Source organism: Leuciscus leuciscus, assembly GCF_965113295.1.
Source record: "Leuciscus leuciscus genome assembly, chromosome: 11".
Lineage (NCBI taxonomy): Eukaryota > Metazoa > Chordata > Actinopteri > Cypriniformes > Leuciscidae > Leuciscus > Leuciscus leuciscus.
In genome coordinates, this window is record NC_138735.1 from 28,415,921 (window position 1) to 28,434,172 (window position 18,252).

General features: G+C 40.2%; 2 protein-coding genes and 1 pseudogene across 12 annotated transcripts in view; 2 read left to right on the forward strand and 1 right to left on the reverse strand.

Annotated features, from left to right (window-relative positions):
- Positions 1 to 15: 15 nt before the first annotated feature.
- Positions 16 to 18,252, reverse strand: part of LOC309509440 (dynein axonemal assembly factor 3-like) — a 63,312-nt gene continuing 45,075 nt past the window's right edge. Inside the window, exons 2-12 of one of the 2 annotated variants that reach the window (XM_082184161.1) lie at positions 3,560 to 3,659; positions 3,361 to 3,470; positions 3,133 to 3,226; positions 2,627 to 2,787; positions 2,358 to 2,534; positions 1,752 to 1,874; positions 1,551 to 1,673; positions 1,120 to 1,327; positions 876 to 990; positions 700 to 774; positions 16 to 596 (exon numbers count right to left, since the gene is read on the reverse strand). In XM_082184161.1, the coding sequence (XP_082040287.1) occupies positions 458 to 596; positions 700 to 774; positions 876 to 990; positions 1,120 to 1,327; positions 1,551 to 1,673; positions 1,752 to 1,874; positions 2,358 to 2,534; positions 2,627 to 2,787; positions 3,133 to 3,226; positions 3,361 to 3,470; positions 3,560 to 3,641 (1,407 nt within the window). In that variant the 5' untranslated portion in view covers positions 3,642 to 3,659 and the 3' untranslated portion in view covers positions 16 to 457. Of the gene's footprint in view, positions 597 to 699; positions 775 to 875; positions 991 to 1,119; positions 1,328 to 1,550; positions 1,674 to 1,751; positions 1,875 to 2,357; positions 2,535 to 2,626; positions 2,788 to 3,132; positions 3,227 to 3,360; positions 3,471 to 3,559; positions 3,705 to 18,252 lie in introns of both variants that reach the window. The other variant, XM_082184162.1, reaches the window with a different exon arrangement.
- On the forward strand, positions 4,019 to 7,612 carry LOC309509457 (dynein axonemal assembly factor 3-like; annotated as a pseudogene). Its single transcript, XR_014211649.1, has 11 exons — positions 4,019 to 4,400; positions 4,490 to 4,599; positions 4,732 to 4,825; positions 5,175 to 5,335; positions 5,431 to 5,607; positions 6,091 to 6,202; positions 6,281 to 6,403; positions 6,624 to 6,831; positions 6,961 to 7,075; positions 7,177 to 7,251; positions 7,370 to 7,612. The product of XR_014211649.1 is annotated as a dynein axonemal assembly factor 3-like (transcript).
- LOC309509431 (radial spoke head protein 4 homolog A-like) overlaps positions 9,376 to 18,252 on the forward strand; it is a 52,778-nt gene continuing 43,901 nt past the window's right edge. For 6 of the 9 annotated variants that reach the window (XM_082184142.1, XM_082184143.1, XM_082184149.1 and 3 more), the window contains exons 1-2: positions 9,376 to 11,989; positions 12,715 to 12,822. In XM_082184142.1, coding sequence (XP_082040268.1) covers positions 10,377 to 11,948 — 1,572 coding nt within the window. In that variant the 5' untranslated portion in view covers positions 9,376 to 10,376 and the 3' untranslated portion in view covers positions 11,949 to 11,989; positions 12,715 to 12,822. Of the gene's footprint in view, positions 11,990 to 12,714; positions 12,823 to 12,929; positions 13,042 to 18,252 lie in introns of those variants that run through there. The other 3 variants (XM_082184145.1, XM_082184148.1, XM_082184147.1) reach the window with 2 other exon arrangements.

Here is an 18,252-nt window from a genome sequence, read left to right on the forward strand (position 1 = left end):
CTCCCTGCTTGACGTGTTTGTGGTTTTATTATAATGGCATGATGTTTGTGTTTTGCTGGATCAACATAAAGACCAAACGTTCTCTCAGGGTTGATCAACTGTTATTTGTTGTGTTTAGTTTTATTTCCTTTTTTTTTGGCAATCATTTCCACATTTGATTTGTTTTTGTTGCATTGTTTGTTCATTTTCATTAAGTTATTAATCAACATGAATACATTTATTAAATTCATTAGTTCATGTACATTCAAGTAGCTAGAAAATAATTTGAGACATTTTCATATATATTCATATTGAAATATTTGTTAATGATGTTTGTAACAGTTATGAAGTGTTAGCGTTTGTTTAATCAAATCTCCCATTAAGACAAATGTTTTCAAAGCTGAAATGGTAGATTTTATTTGTTTAGCTGAAGTAGTGCAGAGTTTGTAAGGTGTGTATATGAAACTCTGCGAGTCCTTCAGTCTTTTTTCCGTGTGAATGCTGCATATACGTCGCTGCTCTGGTCGTGTGTTGCAGTGAATCCTGATTCTTCAGCGATCTCCTTTACTCTGTCAGCAAAACCTGACACTTGCTCTTTTGAAAGGTCCAACAGGAAGCTGAACGAGAAGAACAGATCATGAGCACAAATGTAAGTCATTTAGTGGCAATGTTTTGGATTTGTGTGTGTGTGAGAGAGAGAGAGAAATATGACGAACTCACTTCGCTAACTCTATCACCAGAGCAGCATCAGGCGCTGCGATCTCTCTCAGAGAAGAATCGAGCTGATGAACCATACTGAGAAAACAGAGATTGTGTTATCATCAGACAGTTTATGCTGGTCACTCACACACAAACTCAAGCACTGTTTCTGTGAGCTGCGTATGAACAGGCTTCACCTGGCTGAACAGAAGATGCTGTTGAACAAGTTCCTGTATTTGTTTTTGAGGGGAAGTTTGTTGAGTGAGTCTGGAGACAGAAATGACACTTTCACTCCATTCAGGCTCAGCAAATCTGCAAAAACACAAGAACCCAAAATAAATGCTGAAAACTCTCAAAACTATTTAAAGCAGCACTGTTTGATTTGTTTACAGCACTTCACTGGCAATAGATGTACATTGTTTTGACATAATAGGATGTTACCAAGCACTTGTGTCTGTTGCTCAGGTTCTGTGTGAGTTTGAGAGGAAGGGGGATCATTCTGCATCTTCTCTTCTGTTGTGAGACTGTCTGTGGATTGACAGCAGGAACTCGAAGGGTTTGGTACATCTTCATTCAGTAAAGAGCTCTCTCTAGTGGCAAGACATTCAAACAACGCCAGGACGTTCACTTCTGAAATATCCTGAGCCGTCTGAGAGAAAGATGGACAGAGAAAGGTCAATCATGATGGAAATGTTATTGCAATATAATATATATCATGCAGTATAAATGACAAGCTATAAAGATAAGTCATACATGTGGTCTTGGACAGAGAAAAGAATATAATGCAATATATAATGACTTTTTTTTTCATGAGGTTTTTGTTTGTAACTTAATTTTGGGGGGTATTAGGGTTATTAAATAGTTCCTGTCACCTTTACATGTTGATTGTTCAGTTTCTTCAGGAGGTCTTTGTTCTCGGTCTCTATGCCGAAGGACAGATATGGACCGGAGACGATGTCCCCCCAATATCCTCTAACAGCGACCCAATCTCCACGCTGGTACAAACACACACACCGTTGCATGACAGTGTATCATGGCTCACAACTATTATTGTAGACGGTCAATCTACTCACATGATTGAACACTCGTGTGGAAAGCAGACTCTGATTGGCTGTTTGGTAAAGCCCCTCCCTCATTTCAAAGGCCACACCACTTTCCCTCCATTTCACATACTGATGTTTGCTGATGATGTCACACTAAGAGAAAAATCACAGGATTTTGTAGAACAGTAGTGAGGCAGGCTTCATATCTTTTACTAAAACCATAAAAAAAACTATTTTGTTACTTCAAATAAATGAAATAAAATAGTATCTTTATTTAAACTTATTTTATTCCAAGCTAGTTGCCAAGGCAACATTTTAGTTTCACTTGCGGTACTAAAATAACTGAAATGGAAATATAAATTAATAAAAAGTATTAATACACACACACAAACTACATTTTTGTTTCTTTATACATGGAAACATGGAAAAAGTGTCTGCTGTGAATCATAAATATGTAATTTAGGTGCTGTAATTCAGAAATTGCCTAAACAATCACATTTGTAATAAAATATGGGCTGAAATAAGTCTAATTGTTAAATATCTGTGTAACATCCAGTAATTTGAGTCTTATTGCACGGCTCTGATTGGCCTTCCGGAGTGCAGGTGTATAATAATGTCATGTTATTTGGTACATACGCCTCTCTGGTGCAGTTTCATGCTGAGATCCCAGTCGAAACACCCCTGTCGTGAGTCGTAGCGAGTCCCCAGGTGCAGCCGAACACGGGCGTCCCAGACCTTACGCACACTTGCTGGCACTGACGGTGGCCGTTCCCACAGTTTAAAGATCCGGACCAACTCATCTTTCTCCTTAAACTGATGATGAAACAGCAGAGGAGTGGATATCACTGAGATGAGTTTGATTATGACATGCAGTATATAAACACATATATGAATGTCTGCTGGACCTTCAGAAGGCTTGTATCAAGGCAAGGATGGGCGTGCGAGTCAGAGGACAGAGTGTTTGTGATGGAGAGAGAGAGTTGAGCCGTGGCGTGTTTTAAAGTCTCTTCCGTCTCTTTGCGAATCTCAGAATTCCCAAACACCTCCAGAAACACTTCAGTCTTTTCTAAAAAAAAAACACAAATAAACTTCCTCGACTTGATCTGATCTGAGTATACAAACATGAATGCAATATGTGACATTTACAGTGTACAAAAACTAAAAACAATGTAGAAAAAAACAGAAGTACATTTGTATTTTTACACCTTTCCCTAACTTGAAACAACAGGAATTGTCCAAATGTATATATATAAAATGTAAGTCTATTATGTCTCATTTGTATTATATATTTATTATAATCTTTAAAACATTTGTAATATTTTAAAATGTGTGTATACATATACTATGCTGGGAATTACAGGTTATAAACTTATTACTATAACTGTCTGTCATAATATATGAAGGTACGTACTGTGTAGACTCATGTTCTCAGGGGTCTGAAGTGATAAATATAGTAGTAATAATTGTCTGGCAACAACCTCCATATTGTTCTCAATCACCCAAACCTGCAACATGCCACATGTCTCATCATTAACACATTAACATGCACAGAACAGAACAGTTGATTTATGTTGTGGGAATAATATGCCATAAAGGCTATTATCATGCTGTATGTAACAGATTCTGAGGTCACACACACATGTAGTGTATCAGAGTCAGTCAGTCCAGTGATGGTCTTCAGGATGTGTCTGGGATCTCCACTGCCCACCAGCAGGACATTCAGCTCTCCATCTGACCTCACTGTGTTCTCTGTATAGAAAATACATCACACAAATGTATGTGAGCATTGATCCATATTTACAGTGTTTTGTCAGATCCTGTGATGGTTTATGCTTCACCTGAGTTCAGGAGGTCTCGTGCCGGTCCGAATCCCCACCAGGTCACACACCCCGCGCCCTCGACAGTCCGACCGGCGCTCATTCTTCACGAGCACTACGACTTTATAAACCAGGATAATGCCTGAATATCCTCCTTCTTAGCGGACTGTTGTGGATTTTGGTTAGCTAGCAGCTGGCTGAACTATTTTAATGCAGTTTAACTATACAAAAACAACAAAAATCCACGTAGTAAACACATATATAATATGTAGCTAATTGTAACTCACCTCTCAATTGTCTATCCGGGTAAACGCAAGCTAATGCTTGGACCGCGGTTGCTTAGCAACAGGAAGCGCGCGCCGTCTGGAGTAGGAGGACCATAGACTGTAAAAATAATAATAATAATAATACATTTAAAAAAATTGAGTAGGACACAAGCACTGGTCTTGATTAAAAAAACTCAAACAAATTACAGTTTCAGATTCATATCTCAGAGTTAACTACAGTTACGACCCTGCGCTTCCTTTTCTCGCCTGCTGGTGGCAGGATTGTGGAGAGGATAAAAGATGGGACTGATTTAATCCATTTCACTTTTTCCTCTGAAAAAGTGAAGTCATTTGCTTGAACCTTTGCTTTTGCTTTTACGTGGATTTTTTTTTGTTGTTGTATAGTTAAACTGCAATAAAATAGTTCAGCCAAAATCAAAATCCACAACAGTCCGCTAAGAAGGAGGATATTCAGGCATTATCCTGTTTTATAAAGTCGTAGTGCTCGTGAAGAATGAGCGCCGGTCGGACTGTCGAGGGCGCGGGGTGTGTGACCTGGTGGGGATTCGGACCAGCACGAGACCTCCTGAACTCAGGTGAAGCATAAACCATCACAGGATCTGACAAAACACTGTAAATATGGATCAATGCTCACATACATTAGTGTGATGTATTTTCTATACAGAGAACACAGTGAGGTCAGATGGAGAGCTGAATGTCCTGCTGGTGGGCAGTGGAGATCCCAGACACATCCTGAAGACCATCACTGGACTGACCGACTCTGATACACTACATGTGTGTGACCTCAGAATGTGTTACATACAGCATGATAATAGCCTTTATGGCATATTATTCCCACAACATAAATCAACTGTTCTGTCCTGTACATGTTAATGTGTTAATGATGAGACATGTGGCATGTTGCAGGTTTGGGTGATTGAGAACAATATGGAGGTTGTTGCCAGACAATTATTACTACTATATTTATCACTTCAGACCCCTGAGAACATGAGTCTACACAGTACGTACCTTCATATATTATGAAAGTTATAGTAATAAGTTTATAACCTGTAATTCCCAGCATAGTATATGTATACACACATTTTAAAATATTACAAATGTTTTAAAGATTATAATAAATATATAATACAAATGAGACATAATAGACTTACATTTTATATTACATTTGGACAATTCCTGTTGTTTCAAGTTAGGGAAAGGTGTAAAAATACAAATGTAGGCCTACTTCTGTTTTTTTCTACATTGTTTTTAGTTTTTGTACACTGTAAATGTCACGTATTGCATTCATGTTTGTATACTCAGATCAGATCAAGTCGAGGAAGTTTATTTGTGTTGTAATTTTTTTTTAGAAAAGACTGAAGTGTTTCTGGAGGTGTTTGGGAATTCTGAGATTCGCCAAGAGACGGAAGAGACTTTAAAACACGCCACGGCTCAACTCTCTCTCTCCATCACAAACACTCTGTCCTCTGACTCGCACGCCCATCCTTGCCTTGATACAAGCCTTCTGAAGGTCCAGCAGACATTCATATATGTGTTTATATACTGCATGTCATAATCATCAAACTCATCTCAGTGATATCCACTCCTCTGCTGTTTCATCATCAGTTTAAGGAGAGAGATGAGTTGGTCCGGATCTTTAAACTGTGGGAACGGCCACCGTCAGTGCCAGCAAGTGTGCGTAAGGTCTGGGACGCCCGTGTTCGGCTGCACCTGGGGACTCGCTACGACTCACGACAGGGGTGTTTCGACTGGGATCTCAGCATGAAACTGCACCAGAGAGGCGTATGTACCAAATAACATGACATTATTATACACCTGCACTCCGGAAGGCCAATCAGAGCCGTGCAATAAGACTCAAATTACTGGATGTTACACAGATATTTAACAATTAGACTTATTTCAGCCCATATTTTATTACAAATGTGATTGTTTAGGCAATTTCTGAATTACAGCACCTAAATTACATATTTATGATTCACAGCAGACACTTTTTCCATGTTTCCATGTATAAAGAAACAAAAATGTAGTTTGTGTGTGTGTATTAATACTTTTTATTAATTTATATTTCCATTTCAGTTATTTTAGTACCGCAAGTGAAACTAAAATGTTGCCTTGGCAACTAGCTTGGAATAAAATAAGTTTAAATAAAGATACTATTTTATTTCATTTATTTGAAGTAACAAAATAGTTTTTTTTATGGTTTTAGTAAAAGATATTAAGCCTGCCTCACTACTGTTCTACAAAATCCTGTGATTTTTCTCTTAGTGTGACATCATCAGCAAACATCAGTATGTGAAATGGAGGGTAAGTGGTGTGGCCTTTGAAATGAGGGAGGGGCTTTACCAAACAGCCAATCAGAGTCAGAGTGTTCAATCATGTGAGTAGAATGACTGTCTACAATAATAGTTGTGAGCCATGATACACTGTCATGCAACGGTGTGTGTGTTTGTACCAGCGTGGAGATTGGGTCGCTGTTAGAGGATATTGGGGGGACATCGTCTCCGGTCCGTAACTGTCCTTCGGCATAGAGACCGAGAACAAAGACCTCCTGAAGAAACTGAACAATCAACATGTAAAGGTGACAGGAACTATTTAATAACCCCTAATACCCCCCAAAATTAAGTTACAAACAAAAACCTCATGAAAAAAAAAAATCATATTGCATTACTTCTTTTCTCTGTCCAAGACCACATGTATGACTTATCTTTATAGCTTGTCACTGCATGATATACTGTATATTATATTGCAATAACATTTCCATCATGATTTACCTTTCTCTGTCCATCTTTCTCTCTCAGACGGCTCAGGATATTTCAGAAGTGAACGTCCTGGCGTTGTTTGAATGTCTTGCCACTAGAGAGAGCTCTTTACTGAATGGAGATGTACCAAACCCTTCGAGTTCCTGCTGTCAATCCACAGACAGTCTCACAACAGAAGAGAAGATAAAGAATGATCCACCTTCCTCTCAAACTCACACAGAACCTGAGCAACAGACACAAGTGCTTGGTAACATCCTATTATGTCAAAACAATGTACATCTATTGCCAGTGAAGTGCTGTAAACAAATCAAACAGTGCTGCTTTAAATAGTTTTGAGAGTTTTCAGCATTTATTTTGGGTTCTTGTGTTTTTGCAGATTTGCTGAGCCTGAATGGAGTGAAAGTGTCATTTCTGTCTCCAGACTCACTCAACAAACTTCCCCTCAAAAACAAATACAGGAACTTGTTCAACAGCATCTTCTGTTCAGCCAGGTGAAGCCTGTTCATACGCAGCTCACAGAAACAGTGCTTGAGTTTGTGTGTGAGTGACCAGCATAAACTGTCTGATGATAACACAATCTCTGTTTTCTCAGTATGGTTCATCAGCTCGATTCTTCTCTGAGAGAGATCGCAGCGCCTGATGCTGCTCTGGTGATAGAGTTAGCGAAGTGAGTCCATCATCACACACACAAATCAAACTTACATTCATGCTCATGCTAACATTTTGATGCATAGCTTGCAAGCAAAACCCCTGAATGCTCATTATCACTGTTTTTTCTTGTTCAGCTTCCTGTTGGACCTTTCAAAAGAGCAAGTGTCAGGTTTTGCTGACAGAGTAAAGGAGATCGCTGAAGAATCAGGATTCACTCCAACACACGACCAGAGTTTCAGATACACACTCTACAAACATACACTGCACTACATCAGTCATATTCATTTGATGTAAAAAAAATATATATATATTTTTTAAAAAGACCATTTCAGATTAGAAATTTAAATGTGTCTTAATTGGAGATTTAATTAACCAAGACTTAATGGCCTGGTTTCAGAGACAGGGCTTAGATTAAGCCAGGATTAGTTCTTAGTTCAATTGGGACATTTAAGTAGCTTTAATAAACATGCCTTAGAGAAAAACATTACTGTTGTGCATCTTAAGACAAAAGATATGTCGGTGCAAGTTGTTTTCAGTTAAACCAGCTCAAACTGGTTTAATTTTAGTCTGGGACTAGACTTAAGCCTTGTCTGTGAAACTGGAGGAATAACTTTAACAAACATTTAAATATGGATATGAAAATGTATAAAATTATATAGTTTCTAGCTGCTTGAATGTACATGAACTAATGATTTTAAGCATTATATAAATGTATTCATGTTTGGTAACTTTTAAATGAATGTTATTATGAAGTGTTGCCAAAATCAGCTTTGAAACTAATAAATGACCACGTCATTTAACGTTCCTACTCATCACAGGAGACTTTGTCTTAGCTTGAGAGCAAAACGCAGACTTACTCATGTCATTCTTAAAGCTGAACAAACTGAATGACCCCCGATGGGTTAACACAAATTCATCAGCCATGATAGCAGCTTCAGAAAGTTTATTCACTTTGTGTTCAGTAATATGTTCAGCTACAGCATGAGGAACACAATGTTTAATCTCCTCTAAGAGCACTAATTCTCTGCTCTTTAGTGGTAACTTTCATGGAAGTACACCAACGATCAAATAAATTCTCCTTTTCCCTTGCAAATTCCACAAAAGTGTTTGTCCTGCAAGCCTGTTGGTAGACAACTTAGTGGATAGTGGAAATATGCAAATATGCACTTAAACACTCTGGAGACCATCCCAGACGATGTCCCACCAGCAGAAGGCATTACCAGGGGCAGCCCATCCCGGTCCAGCAGCTCCACCAGGGTCTCCCTGCTCAGCTCAATAAAAGTCTACTTTTTTTTCTTATTTTATTTACTGTAAATTTAAATGTTTATGTTGATTTTGTTATGTTTAACGTATGTTGGAAAAAGTTCTTTAATGTAGCCTATAGAACAAATGATTTTCATTTACCAATTTTATTTGGAAAAAAAAGGTATAGAAGAACTTGTTTCATGTAGAAATTATGACTGTCATTACAAAAAGAAACAATTTCCAGAACAATTCATTCTCTTTTATTTACACATTTAAAGTTGCATAAAAATAATGTACAGAATTTCTTTCCTTTTGAAAAATAAAAGTGAAAAAAAAGTTAACCAATATATTTTTCAATCATTCTCTCAAGAAGAGAAAACAGCCTGTCCATCCTCTCCCTTCTTTCCTGTGCTCTCCTCGCCTCTGCCTTCCTCTCTAGTTGCATGTCTTCTCTGATCAAGTCCAAAAACTCATCCTCTGTCTCGCCGCCTTCATGCTGGTGCTGGTGCTGGTGCTGCTGGTGCTGGTGCTGGTGCTGCTGGTGCACCTGGCTCCTCCTCACCGTGGGCACCCACTGCTGAACTCTGCCCTGGTGTGTCCTCAGGGATTAAGGCAATGATGACATGGGGGTTGGTGCAATGCCTCTGTCCCAACACCTCATCCATGAGGATAAACCAGGGCCAAGTTTCAGTTCACACACCCTCACCTGTCCCAGGACATTTGCAATCCTAAGGGCAGAGCAAATGAACCTTGTTAACAACAACAACAGCACTACATTTCAGCAAAGATGTGTGTATTAATTTTCTTATATATTTTACTTTTTATTTTCTTATATATATATATATATAATATATATATTAAGATGTCCCTTTTTTTTTTTTGGTACGGCAGTTACCTTCCCCAGACCCATTTTCTCCTGAATTGCTCTAAAAAAGCAGAAAGGGGTACTTAACACAGGGGTGCAATCTTAAGTGCATTGTTAACACTGCAAAATATGACGCATCAAGACATGCATACAAAATACTTAAGAAATCATATTTCTGGATACTCAAATTTGGTTAAAACCACATAGCTTGCATGACAGCACTACAAATACACATAAAAGTGAAACCCCATTGCCTTATCTAAGGCTTTTCTTATTGTTGTGGGCTTTATAGGGTGAGTGGTATTTATTATAATACACAAGTGAGATAGACTAGTGCAATATTACAATATTAGCAAAAGTTTTGCCTCATACTACCTGACAAATAAAGCCACGCAATGGTGACGGAGTTAAGATGAAGTTTATAAGAAACTTTAACTGTGGTTTCGCTAGCTATTTGAGTAAATGAAAACATAATACTTAGATTTAAATGTGAATTTGCTGTCCACCACCGAACTCTAGTCTCAGCCGCCTTTAAAAAATAAAATAATAATGCTGTCGTCACCGGCGCGCAATGACTTATTGGGTAGAATAGGCCACTAAGGATCCGTTTTTGTTTTGTATCCTTCCTTTTATATTTTTATATACTTTATAGTTTAAATACTGTCTATGTTCCTTTCACGGGGAAAGAAGGGTGCATTTGGTGTCGCCGGTGTCGCTTTTAGCCTCCGTCGCGCAGCGATGACGCAATCGGCCATCGTAAGATGCGCTGTGGTGACGCGGTGATGACGCGGTGGTGACGCAATCGGCAGTATAAATACGACCTTCAAAACAACATTTGTTTGTTTTTAATTAGTCAAGTCAAGTTTATTTGTATAGCGCTTTTCACAATACAGATTGTATCAAAGCAGCTTCACAGTATTCAATTAAAATAATACAACAAAGTTTGTTTCAAGAGGAATTTATTGATTGATAAAATTAAATTAAATATCCCCAAAATATCCCCAGTCGGCAGCAGTTTTAAGTTTACTACGATGACCGAGGAAGCGTTGAACCATGAGCGACTACTGGCGGCAGCTTGTTTTAAGGCTTACATGATGAAGAACAGCACTAAAACAAATCTCAATCTTTTTGATCACCTTGTAGAAATGTTAACAAAAGTTATGGATGAGCGTCCAGAGAATGCAGTCGATGTGATCGAGGACATAAGTCGCGAGCTGAAAGGAAGTATCCTTCAGGAGAAACAGGACACCTTGCGTGACAATCCATCCTCCTCATCCTCAGCTCAGTTGCTGGCCGAGCAGCAGAAGACACTCTTCAAATGTGCGGCAGGCAGGGAAGATGATCACGAGGAAGAGCTGGTGGATTCTCCTCTACCGAATGTTGCAGAACTGGCGTTCTTCTTTGAGCAAGCTGGTGTGGGTCTGGGGAAAGAGGAGATGCAGAGAATCTTTCTGGCATTGAAACAACTGGTGGACACACAGTGTCTCCAGCGCTGTCGATTCTGGGGCAAGATCCTCGGCACACAGAGCAACTACCTGGTGGCTGAGGGGGAATTCAGAGAGGGTGACGGGGAGGAGGAGCAGGAGAGCACAGAACCATCAAATGAGGAGAGAGAGGAAGAGTCACAGGAGGACAAGGATGAAGCTGCTGATCCACTCCCTAAATCAACTTACATGCCACCTGCGCCAGTGCCAAAGGAAGAAAATCAAACTGGCGTTAATAAATTCTCTTATTTTGTGTGTCAACAGCCCGGCATGCCGTGGGTCAGACTGCCGACGGTCACCCCCGCTCAGATCACAGCAGCGCGGCAGATCCGCAGGCTCTTCTCAGGCAGGCTTGATGCTCCTGTTGTAAGTTTCCCTCCCTTTCCCGGCAATGAGGCAAACTACCTGCGTGCCCAGATCGCACGGATCTCAGCCGCCACGCACGTCAGCCCTGCGGGATTCTACCAGTTTGGGGAGGATGAAGGAGAGGATGAAGAACTGCGAGACACCTTTGAGGAGAATCCTAACTTTGAGGGCAATCGTATACACGAGATGGCTCATGAGTCTCTGAATCTATGGGTCCATCATGTACAGCACATACTTACACAGGGCCGCTGTGTGTGGGTAAACATAACTCCTAAGTCAGCGGATGACTTTGACGAAGATGCCGAGGAGGAGGAAAAACCTGATGAGCTGGAGCCTGAGATTGGGCCTCCTCTTCTGACGCCTCTGTCTGAGGATGCAAAGATTCATGACACCCCACCTTGGAGCTCCATGATCTCCTCTAACCTCATTCCTCAGTTTTCCATCGCTGTGCTGCGCTCCATCCTCTGGCCTGGAGCTTATGCTTATGCTTCTGAAAGTGGCAAGAAGTTTGGAAACATATACATTGGTTGGGGGTTGAACTATATCGGAGAGGCCTACACCCCAATAGTGCTTCCACCGTCCCACAGCGAACACCCCAGCGGACCCGAAATCACCGAGACCCAGGACCCCAGTGTGGAGGAAGAGCAGGCTTTGCAAGCAGCCCTGGAGGAGAAGGAGGCCCTGGAAGAGACAGAGGATCATGAGGATGAGGATGAGGAGGATGACTCTGCAAAGGACAGAAATATTCAGTAATATTGGGCGAATCTTCAGTAATGGCGGCGGTATTTGGCTCGGTAAGTTCGTATATTAATTATCAGATTAATAAATAATTGTTGCTCTGTAAGTTGGATTTTAACTTTTATGTTAGAGGCAGTGTATCTGTGACTACTTAAGTTGAATTGGTTAATTTAATAATTTGTAGAAACGCAGCTTGTGCACCGTGTGGTCCTAGTTTGTGAGGGGCTATCATTAACTTCAAATACTGCGTCACGTTACCATTACCATTAAATATTAGCGTTTGTTTACATGTTAAAGGGATACTCCACTTTAAAATGAAAATTCTGTCATCATATACTCACCCTCATGTTGTTTCAAACCTGTATGAATTTATTTCTTCTGCTGAACAGAAAGGAAGATATTTAGAAGAATGTCAGTGGTCTCATTGACTTCCATAGTACGAAAAAAATATACTATGGAAGTCAATGGGACCCAGAAACTGTCTGGTTACTGACATTCTTCTAAATATCTTCCTTTCTGTTCAGCAGAAGAAAGAAATTCATAAAGGATTGAAACAACATGAGGGTGAGTATATGATGACAGAATTTTCATTTTAAAGTGGAGTATCCCTTTAACTTAATCTATTGATTAGAATAAAGCTCATGCTGATTTATTGGAATTATCGACCAGCTCAGCCTTGATGATACACGTGCAACACTAACAAAACATATCCTCAATGTGCCATGTTTTAATACAAAACACCATTTTGATCAACATTACTTCACCATATTCTAAACTTCAGTTTTTTGTAGTTTCACCAAGTTCACCAGAGCCTGGGGACGGACAAACATACGTGCCTGCCAGGAAGGAAACCCCAGATTTCCAGTTGCAAAACCAACCCAACCCACTGGTATGTTTTCACATAAGGAACATAATGTTCAAATGTATTCTATCCTGTCTTGATCAAAGCAGGCAAAAGGCATACTGTTTTTTTTGGATACAAATTCTCAAAAACAGGACAAGCGGTCAGTCTGTGAGACAGTCAGAGCGCGCTGGTGGTCTTTCTTAAATATCCAGTTCTGCTGTTGTTTCAGTGTACCATTTAAGTCAAGGTAAGGCTATTTTCGACTCTGTAATAATTTAGAATTTTTATCTTCACATAAATCTGTATTTTATGTATGCGTTCGCACTTTAAATAACAGCCGCGTCTGGAAAGAATTGCAGTTAGAATTTTATTACACTTAAGTCCAACGGTAGTGTCGATTCCTCCCGTTTGCGAATTATTTGCTTTTGCTGTGCTAATTGCTGGACCGAGACAGCAACTGTGAATTAAGGGTTATAAACCAGGTTAGACCGAGGCCAGAGCCAGGACAAGCGGTCAGTCTGTGAGACTGGTGGTGCGCGCTGGTGGTCTTTCTTAAATATCCAATTCTGCTGTTGTTTCAGTGTACCATTTAAGTCAAGGTAAGGCTATTTTCGATTCTGTAATAATTTTGAATTTTTATCGTCAAGTCATCTTCATTTATAATAGCGCTTTTAACAATGTAGATTGTTTCAAAGCAGCTTTACAGAGATAAACGTATAATTTAAGGTAACAGAGATTGTTTTGGCTTTATAGCGGTTCTTTAAAAAGTTATTTTCCAGCTAAAGTTAGTTTTGATTTGTTTCGCTTCCGTCGCAACGATCATTTGTTATTAAATTAGGGGCCGCTAAGACGAAACCATTCTCTCTACACAGACTTTAAACGCGAACCTGGGAGAAACGCTGATGGTGTTCACATGCGCATTAAGAATTGGTTCTATAGTTATGTGCGTTTGAATATACACTGCTCAAAAAAATAAAGGGAACACTTAAAGGGATAGTTCACCCAAAAATGAAAATTCTGTCATCATTTACTCATCCTCAAGTTGTTCCAAACCTGTATGAGTTTCTTTGTTCTGCTGAACACAAAGGAAGATATTTGGAAGAATGTTTGTAATCAAACAGATCTCGGTCCCCATTGACTTCCATAGTAGGAAAAAAGATATACCATGGTAGTCAATGGGGACCGAGATCGGTTTGGTTACAAACATTCTTCCAAATATCTTCCTTTGTGTTCAGCAGAACAAAGAAACTCATACAGGTTTGGAACAACTTGAGGGTGAGTAAACGATGATAGAATTTTCATTTTTGGGTGAACTATCCCTTTAAACAACTCAATGTAACTCCAAGTCAATCACACTTCTGTGAAATCAAACTGTCCACTTCGGAAGCAACACTGATTGGCAATCAATTTCACATGCTGTTGTGCAAATGGAATAGACAACAGGTGGAAATTATAGGCAATTAGCAAGACACCCCCAATAAAGGAGTGGTTCTGCAGGTGGCGACCACAGACCACTTCTCAGTTCCTATGCGTCCTGGCTGATGTTTTGGTCACTTTTGAATGCTGGCGGTGCTTTCACTCTAGTGGTAGCATGAGATGGAGTCTACAACCCACACAAGTGGCTCAGGTAGTGCAGCTCATCCAGGATGGCACATCAATGCGAGTTGTGGCAAGAAGGTTTGCTGTGTCTGTCAGCGTAGTGTCCAGAGCATGGAGGCGCTACTAGGAGACAGGCCAGTACATCAGGAGACGTGGAGGAGGCCGTAGGAGGGCAACAACCCAGCAGCAGGACCGCTACCTCCGCCTTTGTGCAAGGAGGAGCAGGAGGAGCACTGCCAGAGCCCTGCAAAATGACCTCCAGCAGGCCACAAATGTGCATGTGTCTGCTCAAACGGTCAGAAACAGACTCCATGAGGGTGGTATGAGGGCTCGACGTCCACAGGTGGGGGTTGTGCTTACAGCCCAACACCGTGCAGGACATTTGGCATTTGCCAGAGAACACCAAGATTAGCAAATTCGCCACTGGCGCCCTGTGCTCTTCACAGATGAAAGCAGGTTCACACTGAGCACATGTGACAGACGTGACAGAGTCTGGAGACGCTGTGGAGAACGTTCTGCTGCCTGCAACATCTGTGAAGAGCACAGGGCGCCAGTGGCGAATTTGCCAATCTTGGTGTTCTCTGGCAAATTCCAAATAGGGGTGTGACGGTTAGTATATAACCGTGAGACTGACGGTTATAGTTGAACACCGTCATTAGAACTCTATAACCGCCAAAACCGTGTTATTAAAATATTTTTTACAAACATTTATCGTAGAGAATGTTTAAATACTAATTAAAAACAATTGATAACAGTCTGTGTTATTAATGGTCTACGTCGTCGTTTCCAACTGTATTTGATTCTTTGCCAAGTATCCCCTGACCGACCGCCAATCATTTGAGATAGAAATAAAAGCTATGACTATGATATAGTGATGTGCCATCATTATGAGGTTTATTAAACAAATGAAAAACATTTGCAATAATAAACAACGTACCATTACCGATAACTGATCGTACAGTTTAATTACCCCTTATAATTGAATAAAGTTATCAAACAGTCTGCACTGCATAAATTATAAATTATACTAATCCTTATTAAAGGGATAGTTCACTTTGAAATTAAATTTTGGTATGTTTTAGCTTACCTCAAGGGCATCCAAGATGTAGGTGTCTTAACAATGAGCATGCACAGAGTCCAAATTAAAACAATTCCCCATCGTCCAAATTAAACAATTCCCCATCGTAAGTACACATTGATGGCCTAAGACACGAAACGAGCGGTTTGTGTGAGAAAACGAACAGTATTTATATCGTTTTTACCTCTTGTACACAGCCATGTCGAAGTGATCTGAGAGCGCGGGCGGATATAGATATATACAATAGAAGTCGCCTTGGCTACGGCAGTTCATTGGAACGAAACCGTAGCCAAGGCGACATCTAGTGTATATATCTATATCATTATATGACTGACAGACAAGAACGGTTTGACCTAAAAATATCAAAATTGAAACTACTGCGGAAAAAAAGACACCTACATCTTGGATGCCCTTGAGGTAAGCTAAAACATATCAAAATTTAATTTCAAAGTGAACTATCCCTTTAATAAGGATTAGTATAATTTATCATTTATGCAGTGCAGACTGTTTGATAACTTTATTCAATTATAAGGGGTAATTAAACTGTACGATCAGTTATCGGTAATGGTACGTTGTTTATTATTGCAAATGTTTATTGCTAATGTTTATTATTGCAAATGTTTTCATTTGTTTAATAAACCTCATAATGATAGCACATCACTATATCATAGTCATAGCTTTTATTTCTATCTCAAATGATTGGCGGTCGGTCAGGGGATACTTGGCAAAGAATCAAATACAGTTGGAAACGACGTAGACCATTAATAACACAGACTGTTAACAATTGTTTTTAATTAGTATTTAATCATTCTCTGCGCTAAAAAATGTTTGTAAAAATTTTTTTAATAACACGGTTTTGGCGGTTATAGAGTTCTAATGACGGTGTTCAACTATAACCGTTGGTCTCACGGTTATATACTAACCGTCACACCCCTATTTGGCATTTGCCAGAGAACACCAAGATTGGCAAATTCGCCACTGGCGCCCTGTGCTCTTCACAGATGTTGCAGGCAGCAGAACGTTCTCCACAGCGTCTCCAGACTCTGTCACGTCTGTCACATGTGCTCAGTGTGAACCTGCTTTCATCTGTGAAGAGCACAGGGCACCAGTGGCGAATTTGCCAATATTGGTGTTCTCTGGCAAATGCCAAATGTCCTGCACGGTGTTGGGCTGTAAGCACAACCCCCACCTGTGGACGTCGAGCCCTCATACCACCCTCATGGAGTCTGTTTCTGACCGTTTGAGCAGACACATGCACATTTGTGGCCTGCTGGAGGTCATTTTGCAGGGCTCTGGCAGTGCTCCTCCTGCTCCTCTTTGCACAAAGGCGGAGGTAGCGGTCCTGCTGCTGGGTGGTTGCCCTCCTACGGCCTCCTCCACGTCTCCTGATGTACTGGCCTGTCTCCTAGTAGCGCCTCCATGCTCTGGACACTACGCTGACAGACACAGCAGACCTTCTTGCCACAACTCGCATTGATGTGCCATCCTGGATGAGCTGCACTACCTGAGCCACTTGTGTGGGTTGTAGACTCCGTCTCATGCTACCACTAGAGTGAAAGCACCGCCAGCATTCAAAAGTGACCAAAACATCAGCCAGGACGCATAGGAACTGAGAAGTGGTCTGTGGTCGCCACCTGCAGAACCACTCCTTTATTGGGGGTGTCTTGCTAATTGCCTATAATTTCCACCTGTTGTCTATTCCATTTGCACAACAGCATGTGAAATTGATTGCCAATCAGTGTTGTTTCCTAAGTGGACAGTTTGATTTCACAGAAGTGTGATTGACTTAGTTACATTGTGTTGTTTAAGTGTTCCCTTAATTTTTTTGAGCAGTGTATATTCAAACGCACATAACTATAGAACCAATTCTTAATGCGCATGTGAACACCATCAGCGTTTCTCACAGGTTCGCATTTAAAGTCTGTGTAGAGAGAATGGTGTCGTCTTAGCGGCCCCTAATTTAATAACAAATGATCGTTGCGACGGAAGCGAATCAAATCAAAACTAACTTTAGCTGAAAAATAACTTTTTAAAGAACCGCTATAAAGCCAAAACAATCTCTGTTACCTTAAATTATACGTTTATCTCTGTAAAGCTGCTTTGAAACAATCTACATTGTTAAAAGCGCTATATAAATGAAGATGACTTGACTTGAAGATAAAAATTCACAATTATTACAGAATCGAAAAAAGCCTTACCTTGACTTAAATGGTACACTGAAACAACAGCAGAACTGGATATTATAGAAAGACCACCAGCACGCTCTGACAGTCTCACAGACTGACCGCTTGTCCTGGCTCTGGCCTCGGTCTAACCTGGTTTATAACCCTTAATTCACAGTTGCTGTCTCGGTCCAGCAATTAGCACAGCAAAAGCAAATAATTCGCAAATGGAAGGAATCGAAACTACCGTTGGACTTAAGTGTAATAAAATTCTAACTGTAATTCTTTCCAGACACGGCTGTTATTTAAAGTGCGAACGCGTATACATAAAATACAGATTTATGTGAAGATAAAAATTCAAAATTATTACAGAATCGAAAATAGCCTTACCTTGACTTAAATAGTACACTGAAACAACAGCAGAACTGGATATTTAAGAAAGACCAAAACATCAGCCAGGACGCATAGGAACTGAGAAGTGGTCTGTGGTTACCACCTGCAGAACCACTCCTTTATTGGGGGTGTCTTGCTAATTGCCTATAATTTCCACCTGTTGTCTATTCCATTTGCACAACAGCATGTGAAATTAATTGCCAATCAGTGTTGCTTCCTAAGTGGACAGTTTGATTTCACAGA